The sequence below is a fragment of the Astatotilapia calliptera genome, chromosome 23 (genome assembly GCF_900246225.1).
Source record: "Astatotilapia calliptera chromosome 23, fAstCal1.2, whole genome shotgun sequence".
Classification (NCBI taxonomy): domain Eukaryota; kingdom Metazoa; phylum Chordata; class Actinopteri; order Cichliformes; family Cichlidae; genus Astatotilapia; species Astatotilapia calliptera.
The window spans coordinates 41,062,878-41,082,248 of NC_039323.1; the positions used below are offsets into that span (position 1 = coordinate 41,062,878).

The window sequence follows — 19,371 nt, forward strand, 5'->3', positions numbered from 1 at the left end:
CCCATCAACCGACTTTACATTGGAGAGCCATCCAGCCTAGCCTACTGGCCCTAGATGGTCATCACAAAGAAAAAAGGATGAAATAGTTTAATTTGACACTTCAGTCCCCAGGTCATCTTAATCCTTTGCTAAGCTCACCAGAGGAACGGATTCCACCTCTCTCCATGTTTTAAGGAGGCTGAGGTGAAATACTTGTGTGGCTCCACCCCTTCATAGCCAACATCCTCCCCTCGCCATGTAACCACGAAGGTTCACAAGGCACTTTATCTCCCTGTGAAAATGGTCTGAGTTTATCCCCTCTTTTGTATAGTTGCTGCTAACCTTTCTGGACCTGGAGAAGATTTTCACGTGATAACCTTCCTAATGTGTGTAGCTCTGCTCTCAGATGTTTTACTCAGGCTTCACCATCTCATCAGTCTGCTGGTGATGGATGCTGACGTACAAGAGCAAATGGTTCAAGCGTCCCACCGTTATTGCTATCATGTACACATATTATGCATATATTCATTTGTTTGACTATTGATATTGAAACAGGTTTTAATTATGTCGGTGCCGTTGTTGTTCAGTTACTTTTTATTTGCACTGCAGTATGGGACAATAATTAAGAACTACACTTTAGGTATTAGCAGAAGCTCATAGCCAAAGTAAACAGTTATTCTCATTTTTTTACTATTATCTTACCATGTAAATTTCATCTTCCTCCGTCTTTTCTTCACTTCTCCACACCTAGTGCTAGCAGCAGCAGGCTACTGTGACAATGAGGCATGGTTACTAGTTGTTGCTGGTACTACTGTTCACGGTGTAGCAGGCACCTTGTTTTCTCTCAGCTAGCATGTTTTCTCTCAGCTCTCCAGCTTCTTGCCACGTCTTGCACACTAAACGTTTTTTACAAAGTGCATGAGCACTCATCAAAGGTAAGGGAGGGACCAATTGAATTAAGAGATCTGACTGGGCAATTCAGTGCCAGTAATGAAAATGAATGAATGGCCTGCTGTCAGTGCTTGTACAGCTGATGCGCAGGCGACCCATTAACCCAAAAGTGCCTTGGTCCACCAGGAAAATGTATTCAGGGCTGGACTGGTAATCTGGCATACTGGGTGAAGTTATATCCCCATGCACTCCAGTGAACTGGCCCAATTAGGTCCATGCCAATGCACTCAAATCCCTCCTCCATTAATGCTAACAGGTACAAAGTTGCTTTCAGAGTGGCACACATATAACATGCATATATCTTTATATCTATATCTATATGTGCATTTTCCCACTTTTTAACAAACTGCTAACAATAGCCTAGTCTTAATTTCATTAAATGTGCTTTCTGTTTTTAAATTTAAAAACACATTTTATTTTTTAGGTTTTATGTTTGTTGCATTCTTTTAGAGACATAAATATGTAATATTGGTTGGGCTTATTTATGATAAAAACAAAAAACGTGAGAATTGTCCAGTCCAATTTTTAGGACATTAAATTATGTACATATGGAAAACAATTTGTACATTTACAATTTATGTAATTATGCACTGTAAGTGTGCTAAAATCAGTCTGTTTAATCAAGAACTATATTAAAAAAAATCTGAAGTATATAAAAGCTATGATATTTAAACATTAAAAATAACCTTGTATCAGCCGTATTTACTCACTGGATTTGGTGTTGGAAGTGCGTTTCTTTAATCAACCTTTTACAGTTGTAGATGGTACAATCCTGTCAGTACAGCAATAATAAACTTGTGTTACATGCTCTCCGAGTAAGTGTTCAGAAAATGACACTGTATATCCTGCAAGCTGAAAATAAATATTATATTTATTTTTTGCTTTAAACTGAATTACAGTTGTCACCAAGATCCGTCAGCCTTTTTCTGTTTTCACATTGTCCCATTCTATTTTGTTTTCCTCCCTCTTTCTCCTTTTTCTCATGTTTTATTTCCATATACATTGCATATACATTTTTGGTAGTTCCTTTTTCAACGTGTAAAATAAAGCGAAGAGAATGATATGGTGGCAGTTATTGCAGTTATTACTTATTACACCTAATTCTGGATTTTCTTTGCAAACTCCAATGACCTGGAACATTCGACCAAAAGAAGTCACGCAACACCAACAAAACTTCTCTTTCATTTTCTGTGTCAGGTTCCTTTAAATATATTGTGGCTTCTGTTGCAGAAATTTCACAGACGGATGACAACGTTGACTTTGAACCCCATTATGAAAATAATGAGGCATATCTTGAGTCTTAATAGCACTATTTTGGGTATTGCACTCCCTTGCTATTTTTGCCCTATTTAGTAAATCTGGCTCTATTGGGGAAGACCCCCAGTCTAATAACCATTTTTAAAGCTGGTAAAAAACTGAAAACATTATAAAATCTATGTTTCAAGTTTATTTTTGCAAAAGGTTACTGGCTACAACCAGACCCATTGTTTATTTTCATAAGTATTTTTTTAAACTGGTAGTTTACTTAGTGTGGTTAACTTACAACCAAATGAAAATGCTTACCTTTCTTTTGCAGATGTTTTACTTACTTAGTCATAGTTTGTGCTGCTTTAATGGAGGCCAGTTTAAATATGCCTCCCACGGTGTCTGGAAAAAAGAAAAAGAAATAATATAAACAGAATCTAAATGAAATGACAATCATTAAGTCTGAAGTGGAGTAGGAAGAAATATAATCATCAGTTTAAGATAATGTGTTGTTTATAATAGTGATATGGTGTGTGCATGTGTGTGAATTATTTCAGTGTCGTTCAAGCCACAACATATAAATATGGGAAGATTTTTGATAACCTGCCAGCAAAGCTTTTTAGTCCGGGCTTTTTGTGGGCCTAGACATACTAAGTGCACTCTCTGTCTTCATATTGTTCACCACCTCTCGGTCCCCAGATCCTTTGCACTGTACTCATCTCCTGGTCCTCCCCATTCCACCTCCACTTTTCCTTTCACTATCCTCTTTTCCCATCCTGCTGGCAACCCTTTTCATTTTGCCCCCTGTCCTTGTAACGTTATACTAATTTCTTCTTTGTTTCCTTCTTCCTGTATCGGTTTTCCAGTTCCATCTTCTCTTCCGGCTCTCCGTTATTCTTTTCTATTAGTCTCATTCTTGGACACCTTCATAGTAAAATAGTTGTATATTAGTATAATAATATAAAAAGTCCTTCCCCAGTATCCTTTCTTTCATCTCCTAGTCCTTTCCTCTTTGTCGTAGTTCCATTTTCTCTTATGCTTACCTCCTTCTCAGTGTACTGAACTCACTGCTTTTGTGTTAGTTTTACATTAGTTATTTACTTGTGATTGTTTTTTTCCCCAATATAAACAGCATGGTCATAGTTTTACTCTCACACAGTGAATGCATTTTCTGTTCTTTTACTTACTTTCATCTTACGCTCTCTCCTTTTCTTGTCCACCTTGCCCTTACAGACTGGCAGGTTGCTACGCTGGCACTGTTGCTAGGGGGTGGAGCCCTGGTGCTGATGTCATTCTTGGTTGCTCTGGTTGCTGTGTGCATTGGCACGAGACGGCGGTTCTATGCGCCTGTTGCCTTCATGCTCTTTGCTGCAGGTCAGTATACACAAGAATACTGATGTATATACCTACCTATTGTACATACCTATACATACCTCCAGGAATAATTGGAAAATTTCAATTTTGGGGCATGAAATGCTTGATTTTTCAACGCTAGATTTGCTGCTTGTCAGACATTTTTTTAAGATCTTACTGTGGGTACCAGAGAAATGGGAGAGAGCACTAAAGTGTTATTCATTCAGAGATGGTTCACAGATTTGTAGAGTCTGTGCAACTTGTTGTAATTATGAATGCAGTCAAAGCACTAATGAAAAATGAGTGCTCATGAAATCACTGGAATATGACATCATTATGGATGTGTGTGTTGAAGCGTTGTGTCTCGTCGCACAACTCTACAAACCTGTTCATCTTGATATACAGCCAAAATTGAAGTTGAACAAGTACTCTTTTGCAACAGAGGCAGGACATTGAAATTACTGATTAATTATAATGATAATCTTTGTGGGGGCAGCTTTACCTTCATCTGGGTGCAGCTCCTATTACTTCATGTGTAACTTTGCGGTGAGAAGTTTAGGTCACGAGAGGCACTGATGTCCAAGGTGTTCAAAATGTCTGTGAGGACATTTAGCTGGTGAGAGTCAAAATGCATCACTTCTACATGACGCTTTCAAAGGGGGATATAGTATTTTTGATTATTTAACACAACATTCTAAATCACACATTTTGTAGGCAAATAACATCAGGAATAGTGTTTAAACAGATTTATCTATTTGTTGTATTTGGCAGAGGGTGCTGTGATGAGCTGCAGCACCTCTAGTACCACTAGACCTTGTGCTGTACTCAAAGATAATCAAAGATATTTTGCTTTAACATTTGACATTGCTAGCTTTTTTATTTTTTAAATACCTCAATGTGAGTAACAAAGGATTCCTTTAAAAGTATGTGTTGATAGGAATGATACTTGATCAAACCAAATTTTGATACTTTTTTTGTAAGTTTTGTAAGATGTAAAAGCAAATTAGTTTTTTTGCAAGACTGCATTTTTACCATTTCTTCACAATGGATTTGAACACAACTGTTTTGGTAATTTAAACCATCCATGCTTCAATTAAATAATCATCAAAAATCATTATATGATGTATAATTTTAGAACCTGGAAAACAGATCAATCATCTGTGGCTACTTGTTATTCGTACTGGTGTTTCCATGATGGGGTGCGGACAGCAGTTTTAAACGAGCCAATACAGAGGCTGAATGTTTTGGGTGAACTATAAAGGGACTCTCAGTGAATAATGGATCACAACTCACACCTCTTTAAGACTTGTTTATTTTATACCACTTGTATTCGTATTTGCATATTTTTGAAATATGCAGCCTGGACTGTTTGATTCAATCATACATAAAAAAAAAAATTGAATCTAAATATCGACTAAATACAAGAAAATTTAGAATGACCAATTTTGAGCTTTTTAAATCAGTTTATTTTTTCAAGTTTTGGGGGAAAACCTGCAAATAAATCAATTTTACACCCACTCCAACTTGATCAGTGTTCTGATTATTCAGTGGAGAAGGTTTCAAAATCGGTTGTTCGGTTGTTAAGCTTAACGTGGGAATGCTTTACAAACATTCAGAGATGAACTTGGGTAAACTTTCTCAGAGATGAAATGTCGGTTTGGTAGCGAGGCTCCAAATGCTCAGCCAGGCCGCCGAGAGGTCTCGCACGCCACAGCTGCTCTATAACGTTACGCATGCTGCCCCAACGTGCTAAGGTTATGAGCTGGGTTACGCCATGTCGCAAGTTTTGTGAGGTGCTTTTATGATATTTAATGGATCGGATTACATTTTTTAAAGATAAAGAGTAAGATTAGCTGGTGCCATAAAGTTCTCCAGATGAGAGTCAAATTTAATGGGTAAATAGCCAACTCGAAACATCATGGATGTGTACAATTAGTGTTTTCATAAGACAACAGAAAACAGCCATAACACAGGAGGGAGTAACCTGATCCCAGGCAGGATAATCTGCTCCATTGACTTTTTTTTTCTTTCATAGGGGTCATCTCAATCACTATTTGTCCTGCCCCTCATCCATGATCAGTTTGCCTTGGGTGACTCTAAGGGCAAAAGCCCCAGAAAACACACAAAGCCTCCACCACCTCTCAGGGAGGGACGTTAAAATAATAATAAAGTAAATAAATAAAAAGAAAACTGAAATACTGTCAAATTTTAACCAACACCAATGCACATCAAAGACCTGTAACTCAGATCATTTTTATATTGTAAAGATAAAATTTTGCATGGCTTTATTGGATATGCTACATTTAGACTGACTCTGGGTGATAGCAGGACTTACTAACTGATGTTAATGATCCACAAGACGATGTTTTCTGTTCAAAACTGTCTGCTACAAAGATTGAATTGCTATATCCACTTGAACAATTTCTTTGTGGGATTTTAAATATAACTTTTATCCATTTAATTGTCAATTTGTGCAGTTTGAGACATAAACCTTTTTTTTTTTTATTCCAGTTTATTTTCAGCTTTACATGCATGCGTAGAATTTTGCTAAAATCTGTATATCGCATCCAGTTGTACTCCAGGCCTGCAGTTTGGTCCTCTACCCTGTCAAGTTCATCGAGAGTATCAACTTGAGGATCTACCATGAATTTAACTGGGGCTACGGCCTGGCCTGGGGAGGCACCATCTTTTCCTTCGGTGGGGGAATCCTCTACTGCCTCAATCCCAAGAACTATGAGGAATACTACTAGTGCTACCTCATGTCTGGAACCCTCTGGTCACATCTTCAGAGTCTGAGAGGTACATAGGGACTGAATAACATTTCTAATGTTCTGGGAAAGGGGGAGGGAGTGGGTGTCTATTAACAGCTCGATTCCCAAGAACTTTAAAGGGACACATCGGACAGCCAGTAACTGTATTATCACAAGTTTTGCATCCAGACAGTGAACCTAGTGGTCTGGAGCTTAAGTTTTTTGCCTCAATCAACACTAGTGTCAGTGCTGACTCTAATGGATATTCAGACTGATAAGCCTCATGTTAGATGGTGCATCTTGGGACAGATGAGGTAGGGGGCTTACAGGTTTATTCCCAAGGCTCGTGATACAGTCTAAGGAGAACTGACAACACTACGGTAACAAAGGACTCAGGTTACCAGTGTTAATACCTCCATTCTGAATTGCAAGAACTGCTATTATGTCTATTAACTTTTCTGTTTGGAAAAGCAGGATGTCAGACTGACACTTTTGCCAGTTACACATGGATGCGCATGCACATACACAGGCATAGGCAGCATATCTTTATATGTAAAGAAACCATCAGAAACCCTCAAGATCATCATCATCATCATCATCATCGTAAGTGCTTATTTAGGAGCGGTTTTATTTTATTTTTAGAGTTCTGTGAAGCTCTTAAACTTTCACAAGGATGTGAGACATGCTGCAGATGCTAGAGTTGTGCCTCATAACTTTTCATAACACAGATCGATTTGTCTTGTGGGAGAAGGTAAGGAGGGTGGAATAAACTAAAGACATTTGCTCAATATTCTGTTATCAACCCACTTGTCTGTTACTGTGGCAACCCACAGGGTTTGCACATGCAGCTGTCATCATTGATTAGCCATGATTGGAGGTGTGAGATGGGACAGCGCTCGGCTAAATTTCGATTGCCTATCATGCTGCGTTTCTTTGCATTGACATATGGAGCATCCTTTAGTCTTCTTATCTGGCTCATGGCAGTGTCTACAACACACATGAGACACACAGCTCCAGTCTTTCAGTGGCCATGTTGTCATGCACAGCAGCAGTTTGAGAAAATTAGAATGTGTTTTGAATTTAATTATGTTCATACACACACACACATTCACATATTACATTTGCATCGTGGGCCGATAGAAAGGAAAAAAGATCAAACAAACATGATTTTTTTGTCTTCTTGCGAGGAAAATGGTGGTGCGTCCGCCGTCTACAGGAGACATTTCCTTTATTTTTATGGCCCAAAAGGACAAGTGTGTAACAGTAAAATGGCAGAAACAACTTTATACTGCTAGCACATGTTTTGCAAAGCTAGCCGAGATCCCACAGTGATGATGAAGCTGAGTGCATGCTGACCCAGTGGGATTTGTGTTGGTGTGTGGAACTGTGTTGTTGACTGGTAATCATGAGACAATGCATTCCAGGTCATTTTATGGAGTAATGAAAGTACTGTAACAAATGACTTTCTGTGGTGAGGAATTATGTAAAATACTGCATTACTTTTAACAAAATTAACAAGTGATGTTTAATACATTACTTTTTTGAGTAACAACCGCGGCACAATATATCGAACTAATTAAACAATTTGAAGAAATTTGCATTCATCACCCCGGGGCGCCTCTGTCAGTGCGCCCCAGGGTGGGTGTGGCTACAATGTAGCTGCCATCACCAGTGTGTGAATGTGTGTGTGAATGGGTGGATGACTGGATATGTAAAGCGCTTTGGGGTCCTTAGGGACGAGTAAAGCGCTATACAAATACAGGCCATTTACCATTTAATCCTAGCCCTGTCTACAACACATTGTTTTATTTATCAAGTCTTTTACTTCATCTTTTGGAAGATGATAGATTAAAGACATTGGTCCGTATTTTTTAAATAAAATCTCAAAATACGTGAGATCCCTAGCTGCTCTGGCAACCTAAGAAATAAATGGTTAACATTATCAAAATGTGTGTTTTAACCAAAAAGATGATTTTTGACAGGCCCTAAGCAATTTTTGCTTTCAAAACAAAAATAAAACTTACTTTTCTTAATATCATCATTTCCATATCAGGTTTACTGACCCTGTGACTCTCTCTACAATCTGTAAATAAAATCAGTGTAGACAAATTGTCACAAGTAGGCCAGAAACACATGTATGTCCAAACTCTGATGTCAGATGGTTTGGTGATTACAAGAAGCCGTTTGGATTGCAAGGAATCGGTTTATTACTGTGTGCTGCCGTGTCGTGGCCTACAGTAAGTGTCGGGGATCAGCACTGCATCCGGAGTGTTACGTTTTTGCTGGCCAACAAGCCAGACATGCATCTGCTGAAACGGGAGAAGAAAATGTCAGTATTAGCCAATATCAAATGGCACAGTTAACAGGTGTTAGGACACATTTCAACAAAACCCAAGATGGTTTTTTATATCAAGCACTACCCCTTTACAGACAAACTGATCTGATAATCTTTTTTTTATGTCCCAACAGGGTGATAATAATGTAAGGTTTACTTATTTTTCTTTGCCCTCCAGATTTGGGTCCAATCAGTATTTTTGGGCCATGGATCCAGAAAGATTTCTGGGTAAAAAGATAACTGATGACCAAATATTTTACCCTCTATGTTAATTTTGAACTCTAGATTGGACGATACTCTTGTGCAATAATGTTTAGTTTTCCTCTCCCCCTCTGTACTGAATTATTTTGCCAACCCTGCAACCTCCATTTTTGAGTCTGGATGCTGTAAGCACAGGGAGGAGGCGCAAGGGTTGTCTGGTATTTTCTCTATTCCCCATTGTCACATATTTGCAGTGGAGCTGTCAGGTAACTATTGCCTAAAAATAGGAACCAGGCTGAGTCCCTCGGCACCTTAAAATAAAGGTTGAGCTGTGAAGTCACCTCTTGATTCAAGCTGCTGCAAGAAGTCCATTTATTTTACAGTGATATTTACAGTGGACAGAAATATTTATTTTGCTCTTGATGAGGAAAACTGTTTGTTCTGTACTTGAATATTTGAGAAGCTTCTTCACTTTAAAATCATCAAACTTGGAAAAGAAGGTCCTGCTTTAGATTACAGTCCAGACAATTCATTCACTTCCTTTCTGTTTAATTGTCACTTTTACTTTTGATGTACAGAAATAAAACATTGGTTTCGGTATTGTACTGTAGAAAGGTTCAAAATACAGAGCTAATGTAGTTGTAGGAATTCTCGGATATTTGGGGGAATTGATTTTTTGCCAGGAGATGAATGGAAGTAAAGGTGGTTCTGGCTAAACGTAAAAAACACCTGCAAGTTTAAATTTAAAGCTTGTAAAGCAGCATCTAAGTGATTGTTTGGTCACATGAGAAGATCATATTTGTTCATGAGGACAGCTGCTGGCTGTAGGTACATACAGATACAACACGGTATGGGCCCAAAGATGGAGCTAAACATCCACGAGGAACCACGTGGAAAAAGGCTAAAAATGTTTCCTAAGGTGTTCACCTATGACTTTGATATTGAATTCATTATTGAAAACCCTTAAAGCTATGTATAGCTATAAGAGTTTTACATGAAAAAAACATCTGCCTAATATTCTTTAAATCTATGATACAGGATGTAATGCATTCACTTGATCAATTGTATTGTCCTTCTCTAAATTTACAAGATAATTATTTTGTAAATTCCAAGAAATCCCAGGCTCATGGGATTTTGAGATTTATTAATAATTCAGAAGAGAGGAGATGATTATTTATCTTTTTTTTTCTCAATTTGTGAGATAAATGTCCTGCTGCTGGCAGCTAACTCTATTTTATAACACAAGGCATGGTACTGCTAACATTTGAACTGACCTTCAACTTTTTCAGTTTGAAAGACGTCTCAGCATTCCCGTTTTCAGCGACGGGTTCAAATCAGTGGTCATAAATACAGAAATGTGTGACTTGATGACTTGTTCCTCCATTTTGCCAGTGATAGACAGGAGACCTGACCCAATGGTAAGGTGCAGTAATAGAGATTATCATCGTATGATATTTCGGTATAACCGCTACTGTATTTAATTTTGTATAGTCACTCCTTAGTGATTGTGTTTGTGGTGTAGAGGGGCCTCAGGCACCACCACTGTAACAGACCTGGGTTAAAACACACAGGAATAACTTAATGAAAGGACTAAAATATAAATTGAACACCTTCAACATAAAATTTAAATATTAATTCTTATGTGTTTTCTTATAAATGCTTGTGAGGAGGAAGTAGCCCTTGTCTCATATTCTTATGTTTTGCCGACCTGCCATACACACTCAGTAACGAGGATGAGTGCCTCGACAGATAAATCCAGATCAAAAGCTTACTGCTCTTTGGGAGCTCAACCCTGTTAAACGGTGAGCTGCTGAGATTCAAAGTTGCAGTGCAACATTTGCAAATTTACAGAAAGCGAGTACATGGTAGGCTGAAGCAGATATGTGTTTGAGCTTCAGGGGCAATGCAAATGTGTTGGCGACCATTCGATGAGGCACATCTTTACAGTTCTGGATAAATAACAATATTTGTGTAATTGTCTTTAGTCGAGAACCTTTTAAGCTTGGTAAACATACAACAAAACACTGTCCTTGTCTGTTTTAGCCTGGTCTGATTGTAGCTATTAGCATTTGTTTCATGATCAACTTGCTGATGAAAAGTAGAGACTTGTAAACAGAGAGCGCTTGTTTGTTTTTTTTTTCCATCTTCCAGAAGACTGGTGAAAAAACACTGGCTATTGATGTGCATAGGGATTTAGGATGTATACCAAATGTGTGAATGACAGAGAAAGAAGTAAGTGTGTCTGACATAGAGACAGAGTGTGTGTGCACGTGTATTAGCTTAATTTTACATGCCACTGTAGAAATTTCAGTTCTTGGCATTTATCTCTTTGTATGTTGTCACATTAAACGAACAGAACGACTCACTCTGTGTCTCACCATCTCTTTTCTTATGTCGGTTTTATTCAACTCAGAAACTTTACTTATGGTGAAGCTAGTGGATGCCTTTGCTGTGCAACCAAAGGAGTAAACAGGTTTGGGCTTTTTATGAACACATTAAAGTTTATATGTTTTACCAGTGAGTCCAAAGTTCAAAGAAAGTTATTCTCTTTCACATTATTGCTTTATCAGATAATCAAATGTGAGGTCAGCAAAAAAAAGTATTCATTTTAGTTAAACATGCCCAGTCAAATTCAAAGTGAAAAGCCAAGACATCACAGGATAGGTTGCATTTAAAATTTCTTTATACCAGAATAGCTCTTAACTGAAAAAGATTTGTTTCCATTGCTGTGGACTTTCCTGCTGGACTGTACAGCAACACAACCTGAAACTAGACATGTACTATTCAGAAGAAGTTTAATTGACCTTATTTGTTGAGTAATATTGTATATTATATAATATATTATAATAATATTTAATATATATATTAAAAGAAAAGCTGTACTGTGATGTTTTACTGTATTTGTTCTCAGATGTCCTGTAAAAAACAAACAAACAAACAAAAGATTGTCTAACAAAGGTGGCTGTTTGGGGTTTGTGTGGGGGCACTGACCTAGACCCACATTAGCCCACAGTGAGCTGCTTGCTGTGGGTCGGTACTGGGCCCCATATATGTCCCATAGTGCATCACTGGCACCAACTGATATGGAGTGTAGACGAGAATGTTGCTTAACTTGGGGCCTGTATTGGTTAAGTGTAGATTTGCCCTTCCCACAGTGCACCTACAGCGACTCACTGTAGACCCACATGGGCATCTTTGCTGGGAACATACATCGTGTTATCTCACTCTAAGTTTTGACCCTGGTGTTAAAAAAACATCACAGTATATTCTTAAAGTTTTATAATAATTAAATCCACAGAACATAAGTTGCTCCAGGAAGTTGACTTATCATTATCTCACTGAACACATTAGAGTTTATATGTGTTGCCAGTCTTTTTTGACCATTTGGATCTCACAGCCAGACTTCTTAATAAACACTTCTCCTGCTAATTAGGAGTTGTTTCAGTTGGCACCGTAAGGACAGACTTTGCGTAGTCAAAACAACAGTTTCTATCTTAAGAAAACAAACAAACACAGTGACAAAGGACTTGTTGTTTGAAGCAAAGTAGTTCATTATTGCTGCTGCTACAGGCATAGTTTGCAGCAGGAAAAATCCATCTGCAAATATAAAACAAACGAAGACCTCACAGAGCAGCGTACCAGTTGGTGTTAATGTCAGCAGCATACACTAAACCTTTTCCCAAGACGTTTAATTCCTTAGCTCCACTCATTTTGTGCCACGGCTGCTTGGGCAGATGTGTGGAGTGAAGAGAGATAGGACCCAAACGGCACTGACGAGGACTTAAACTGAAAACGTGCCTTTTATTGACGCAGCCCAAAACCATAAACACAGATGCAGGAATACAAAGACTAAACTAACAAAACCTAAACAGGGAGGAAACTAGAAACAAGTAAAAAGAAACTGAAGACTAAAGACAGGGGAAATGTCATGGATGATACAGACGAACCAGCAACAAACAGAAGACACAAGGCTTAAATCCACAGAGGGATAACAAGGGAATGAGACACAGGAGGAGAGTACAGCATGATGAGACCAAGGGGAAGCAAAACTGAAAACATTAACATAGGACACGGACTTTCAAAGTAAAACAGGAAGCATAACACAGACACAAGGGGACACGGCAGCAAACGTTGAACACAGAAAGCGAAAATAAAAGACTGTTAATAATAAACAACACAAAACACTGGGTCCGTGACCCATGACCGTGACATATTGAGCCATAACACAATATTCTTGTTACTTGTGAATGATTTTAACCAAAATAATAAGCTTGTGGACTCACAAGTTCACAATAATTAGTTACTTTATCTCCAAGAAATAACAAATAGAACTTCTTTATGTCCTACAATGTACATTCGAAACAATAAGCAGATGTGGGACAAGTGCAAATAAGAGATCTTTTGGCTGCCTCCAGCACTGAAAAGATCTCTTTGTCACCACATTTGTGCCGTATACATCCAGGAGAGCTGGCAGCCTGTGATGGAGCAGCATGCCATGATAACTTACATTAACTTACATCATCACAGTAAGTAACACTGGCCATAATCAGAGAGCTTTCAACTCAGTCTGGGTTTTCTTGGAAAGATTTGTCTAAAAGCCAACAGCCCAGTAGATGATTTATTTCTCTCATTCATCCACCATTTATTACTATTACTATTATTGCATTATCATCATTTCAAAGCTTCTTTGTTGTTTTCTCAGCCCTAAGGGAGTTATCTTCAAAGAATATCTTTCCAATACTCAGTGGCCTACTTTACATTAGACATTAATATAATACTCCATAACCTGTGGCTATACTGCCCCCTGCAGCTAATATTGTGGTATTAACATTACTAATTGGTATAATAATGACATCTTTTGGCACATGTGACTACTATGTTTGGCTATTTATAGACTGATACTAGAATTTGCATTAATAATTTTATAGAACTAAAATAATAAATACTTTATTATTTAGAACGTTTCTGTTACTTTCATTTTCATTTTGTCACATTCCATATTAGAAATGTGACAAAATGAGAGTTGCACTTATTTGCAAAGTCATCATTTTTTTTAGAAAATTGGGAAAAAAAACATGCTATTAATAATGCCGTTAGTCAAATTCATGTATAACTTTTAGGGTTTTTTTTTTTTTTTTTGCATATTGATTATACTGAAATAGAGATGGTGAGCCTAACAGTACAGAAGCATACTAAAACAAGAACACTGACAGTCTAACATGCATTAATGGTCTAAGTCATGAAAAGTATTTTTCTTGTCAGTTAGGAAGAAAATGACCTCACACTGTTATACCTTTTTCTCTCTGTGTGTTTTCCTTTTCTTTTCTTTTATACTTGAAAATGTGATCAAGGCGACTCATATTCACAGCATGTAATGACACTGACAGTCCAGGGCATTGTTGTTTGCTGTGCTAGTGTCATGAACCGAAGTTCCGTGCGCAAGCTGGACCCAGAAGCAGAACACACACACCAGGGTAGGGGAGAATAAAGAAACCAAATTTTATTATAACTAAAAGTGTCCCGTGAGGGTAGCCGGAAAAAACAACGTGTGGAACCAGAAAAAACCGAAGGACCGGGGAGGTGAGTCGCGCAGGGAACTCCAAGAGCGGGGCTGTGGGAGGCTGCAAAAAAAAAGGAGAAACAGATTACTGGGGTGCAGAAAAATGGCAGCATACGAGGGAAGGTGGAGTATGCGTCTTACGGTGATAGCCGGGCTGAGTGAACCAGAGGGGGGGGGGGCTCCAAAAGGGGTCGAGGCGGCGGGGCTGATCGTGATCCAAATCTCAGGCGGGCAGGTGGACAGGCAGGTGGCTCAAAAACGCCGAGTTGTGATCGCTGAGAGACGACTACGGACTGGCGTGGAGGAGCAGGTAGGGCAGGATTAAATAGTCCACCTGGTGATCGCCTGGGATGGGATGCAGGTGTGGGGGTTGGCCGGACGCCGGGCCGCGGACCATGACATGACCATGACCATGACAGCTAGGGTTAGGATTAGCATTTCAGACATATGTAATCTGAAATGTATGTAATCCCTGTTACTCTTGCTGGATCCAACAAATGTGTAGGAATTTGTATTAGAATTCGATTTTCGTGTAATATTCATATTCAACATTAGTCCTTTCATTTTATAACCACGTATCTACCTAGGGCCTCAGTGGAGCTGGGCTCTGTCCTGGGAGTGAAAGGCAAGGTACAACCATCCCAGGTCTCCATTCTATCATAGTACTGTTCGATATTTTTTTCAAAAATATGAATGAAAGAAAATATCAAACTAGGATTCTTGCAAATAAGAAGATGGCTGTGCATATTCAGTCCTTTCTTTGACTGCATCGTCCACCTGATCCATCAAACCTCCAGCAGGTAAACCTTATTCAAGGTCAAGTTCAAATTTTATTCGCCACATGCAGTGGCAGGTTGCCCTGCAGTGGAATGAACCCGCCCCCCGACCATACACACACAATACAGACATCACATGGGGATACAAGTCAGAGAACGTTGCATTATAGAAAAAAACACTGAAATATACACTACAATGGGAAAGTACAAGAGGAAAAATGAGACCTCTGCTCATGCTGGGCTATAGAGGACAGCATGATAACAGGAAACAAAAAAACTCCTCTGCACAGAAAGCACATAAATGTCCACAGTACAACATTATGGAGCACGTGACCAGCAACAAGGTTGGGTAGGGGATGAGGAGTAATCCCAGGCAACACAGCAGCCATCCTGCCACTGCGCCGACTCTCCAGCGTGGGCCCAGACCCGCCTCATGTTCCCAGGAGGCAACAAGCATCGAAGGCATTGAAAGGGGAGGGGGGATGTGTGAGTGCTTATCAGTGTAAGTGTATGTGTGTGTGTGTCCATAGTTCAGCTGAGACAGTGTCCTTCGCCCTATCAGGCTAAGTAAACAGTCCTCCAGCCGATCCAGGTGGCCTTGCATGGAATGGGAAGGAACAGACTCAACACAGTCGTTATCAGGGAGTTGTTGTTCAGCTCCGGCCTTGAGCCCACAGCTGGCACCGAAGGGGTAGCCGCATTATAATGGTGGTTTTTCTTTTACAAACAACTCATGAGAATTTCAAGCTGTTTTTAACACTCCGACACTGGTCTCTCAATCTCCCGTTGGATAGCTGCGAGTTTCTCCATGATGTTATTTACCTTCAATTCCGTGGTCTTTTCACACTTTTGCTCACATAGCAGATTCTGAGACCTCACCACCGCAGCCAACTGATCCGCGATGTAATCCAGCTTCCGCCCAGAGGTGTTGTTCCGAGTGGACTCTTCCCTGATGTAATCCAATATACGCTCAGAGGTGTTATTCTGAGCCTTCACTGCAGCCGTTAGCGCCTCCAAGCTCTTAACCTGCTGCATTCAGTGAGCCCTTTCTGAGAAGCCGCACCTCGTCCCATCGTTCCAATCCCAGCGGGCAGCCTTGTGGGGGTTTGAACAGCCGGTTCCGCTTTCTTAATTCTCCGATAAGCCAGGGCCAAGCCAGCTCCGATCAGCAAGAACCCTGTTATCATGGTTCCGAATAGGTCGATATCTTCAGTGTTCTCGATCGACAGTCCCAGATCGACGACCCTCCATGTCTGCCACCCGTCCATCGTGTATCCGGCAGGGAAAGTCCCTCCAGGGCACTCGGGCTCTCCCGAGCCCAGACTTCTCGAGCCCAGACTTCTCATTGAGAAAAGGGTGTCAAAAGCATTCAGAGACCAGTTGATCAAATCCATAATTCTCTTTAGGTTTTTAGACACAGACTGTGAGAGAGTGTTCCAGGGAAGTGAACTACACACGAGACAAGACAAGGACACAAGAGGCTAAGCAGGGAAGATAAGGTAAGGAGAAGGAGGAGAGGAGAAAAGTGCGACCGCCTTCGCCGAGAGCCAAACGAAACGAGAAAGACATTGTAAAAAAATTAAACAGTAACACTGGAGGCTGAATGCAAATTGCATTGTAAACTCTGCTTCAGTGAATTATATTAATGTCCAAGGAGTCATTCAGGACTGTAAAACGTGAACTACAGACCCCCAGTCTTCATCATTAAATCTCTGATTGCTTCCATTTCCATTGTATATCAGATACTTTAAAGGTAAAGTGTTTTATATGTTACATTCAAATCCTTAAAGATAAGCAGCAGGTAGATCATAGCTCCAAACTGCTAGATAGAGGTACAAAAGCGTCTCCCTCAGGAGACTCAGGAAAGCAGGACTCTCCACACTTCATCTCACAACTTTCTACAGGGGCACCATTGAAAACATCCTGACACAAAGTTTTACAGCTTGGTTTAGCAGCTGCAAGTCCTACGAGAAGCATCAACTTAATAGGATTGTCAAGACTTCCAGGAGGATTGTTGGTGCCCCTCTCTCACCACTGGAGGAGATCTACAACCAGCGCTGCACACGCAGAGCTATCTCCATCATCAGAGACTCCAACCACCCCTCTCATGGCCTGTTCTCACTCCTGCCGTCTGGCAAGAAGTACAGGAGCATCAGTTGCAGAACCACCAGGATGCTGGAGGGTTCTTTGCACAAGCCGTGAGACTGATAAATGGTCTGTGCCCCCTCCCCACCCACACAGCCACTCACATAGCTACACTCTAAGATCAACAAGCAGACTGTGTTGCCCCTATCCCCACACACACACACACACACACACACACACACACACACACACACACACACACACACACACACACACACACACACACACACAATACACTCCCCAGATACACACACTATCTAATTTTTCCATCCCCTTCTGTGAAAGGACTGCTGCTATCTACCCGAATGAATGTGACTGGAGTTTGTTTTAGAACTTAGATTTTACGCTATGTATATATTTTTTTCATCAGTTGTCTGTTTAGGTGGTTCAGCAGGTAAGGGGTGTGATGTTGAAATCCCAGGTGGACTTGGTGGTATCTCTGGAACAACACAGTCTATAACCCCGACGTTTCAGGAACAACTCTGCTGGTGTACGACCCGTCAGAGTGTGCGGTATACTGCGATACATGATAAGGAAGTTTGCCAATCAAAGACTGAGTGGCAATGTGGCCTTACCATCTGCTTCCAGCACACTCTTCATTTCCAATAGTAGCTTGCGCTGCACAGCATCAGAACGCAGCTCACTAACAAAGCGATCTCTCAGGGCCTCATCCAAATATTGTTCAAAATTACACGTGACTGACAACAACAACATCAACTCCTCGACCCGGAGCATGGGATAAGCATCAAAGCGTGACACTTCATTCACCTTGTGATAGTCGACACAGAACCATATAGACCAATCTTTCTTCACCACAAGAACAATGGGGCTACACCAGGCGCTGTGCGACTCTTCTCTCACTCCCAGCAGCTGGATAGTGTAATGGTAAGACTCCACACCTCAGGAGTGGGGGGTCGCAAATTTGATTCCCACCCGGTATCTAGTAAGGGTCCTGACTAGGCGGTTGAGATGATAAATCCGTCGTTAGAACATGCTGTAGGTATTACAGGTACTGCACTGCAGTGGTTTGTATCTAACAGGCTCCAGTTTGTGCATGTAAATGGAGAGTCCTCTTCACACACTGAGGTTAATCATGGAGTTCCACAGGGTTCAGTGCTAGGACCAATTCTGTTTACATTATACATGCTTCCCTTAGGCAGCATCATTAGAAGACATAGCATACATTTACACTGCTATGCTGATGACACCCAGCTCTATCTGTCCATGAAGCCAGATAACACACACCAATGAGTTAAACTGCAGGAATGTCTTAAAGACATAAAGACCTGGATGGCCGCTAACTTTCTGCTTCTTAATTCAGATAAAACTGAGGTTATTGTACTCGGCCCTGAAAATCTTAGAAATATGGTATCTAATCAGATTCTTACTCTGGATGGCATTACCTTGGCCTCCAGTAACGCTGTGAGGAACCTTGGAGTCATTTTTGACCAGGACATGTCCTTCAACGCACATATTAAACAAATATGTAAGACTGCTTTCTTCCATTTGCGCAACATCTCTAAAGTTAGAAATATCCTGTCTCAGAGTGACGCTGAAAAACTAGTTCATGCATTTATTACTTCCAGGCTGGACGACTGTAATTCATTATTATCAGGATGTCCTAAAAACTCACTGAAAAGCCTTCAGCTAATCCAAAATGCTGCAGCAAGAGTCCTGACAGGGACTAGAAAGAGAGAGCAGATTTCTCCTGTACCATATCACCCTATTAGAGCACTTCACTCTCACTGCAGGCCTACTTGTTGTTCCTAGAGTATTTAAAAGTAGAATGGGAGGCAGAGCCTTCAGTTTTCAGGCCCCTCTTCTGTGGAACCAGCTTCCAGTTTGGATTCAGGAGACAGACACTATCTCTACTTTCAAGATTAGGCTTCAAACTTTCCTTTTTGCTAAAGCATATAGTTAGGGCTGGACCAGGTGACCCTGAATCCTCCCTTAGTTATGCTGCAATAGACGTAGGCTGCCGGGGGATTCCCATGATGCATTGGGTTTTTCCTTTCCAGTCACCTTTCTCGCTCACTATGTATTAACAGACCTCTCTCTGTTATTAGCCTCTGTCTC

The 19,371-nt window shown here is 40.3% G+C and overlaps 1 protein-coding gene across 2 annotated transcripts in view; it reads left to right on the forward strand.

Annotated features, from left to right (window-relative positions):
- The window catches only part of LOC113016380 (transmembrane protein 47-like), a 33,196-nt gene that overhangs the window by 12,665 nt on the left and 1,160 nt on the right, over positions 1-19,371 (forward strand). The window contains exons 2-3 of one of the 2 annotated variants that reach the window (XM_026159180.1): positions 3,409-3,549; positions 6,100-6,327. In XM_026159180.1, the coding sequence (XP_026014965.1) occupies positions 3,409-3,549; positions 6,100-6,278 (320 nt within the window). In that variant the 3' untranslated portion in view covers positions 6,279-6,327. Of the gene's footprint in view, positions 1-3,408; positions 3,550-6,099; positions 7,917-19,371 lie in introns of those variants that run through there. The other variant, XM_026159179.1, reaches the window with a different exon arrangement.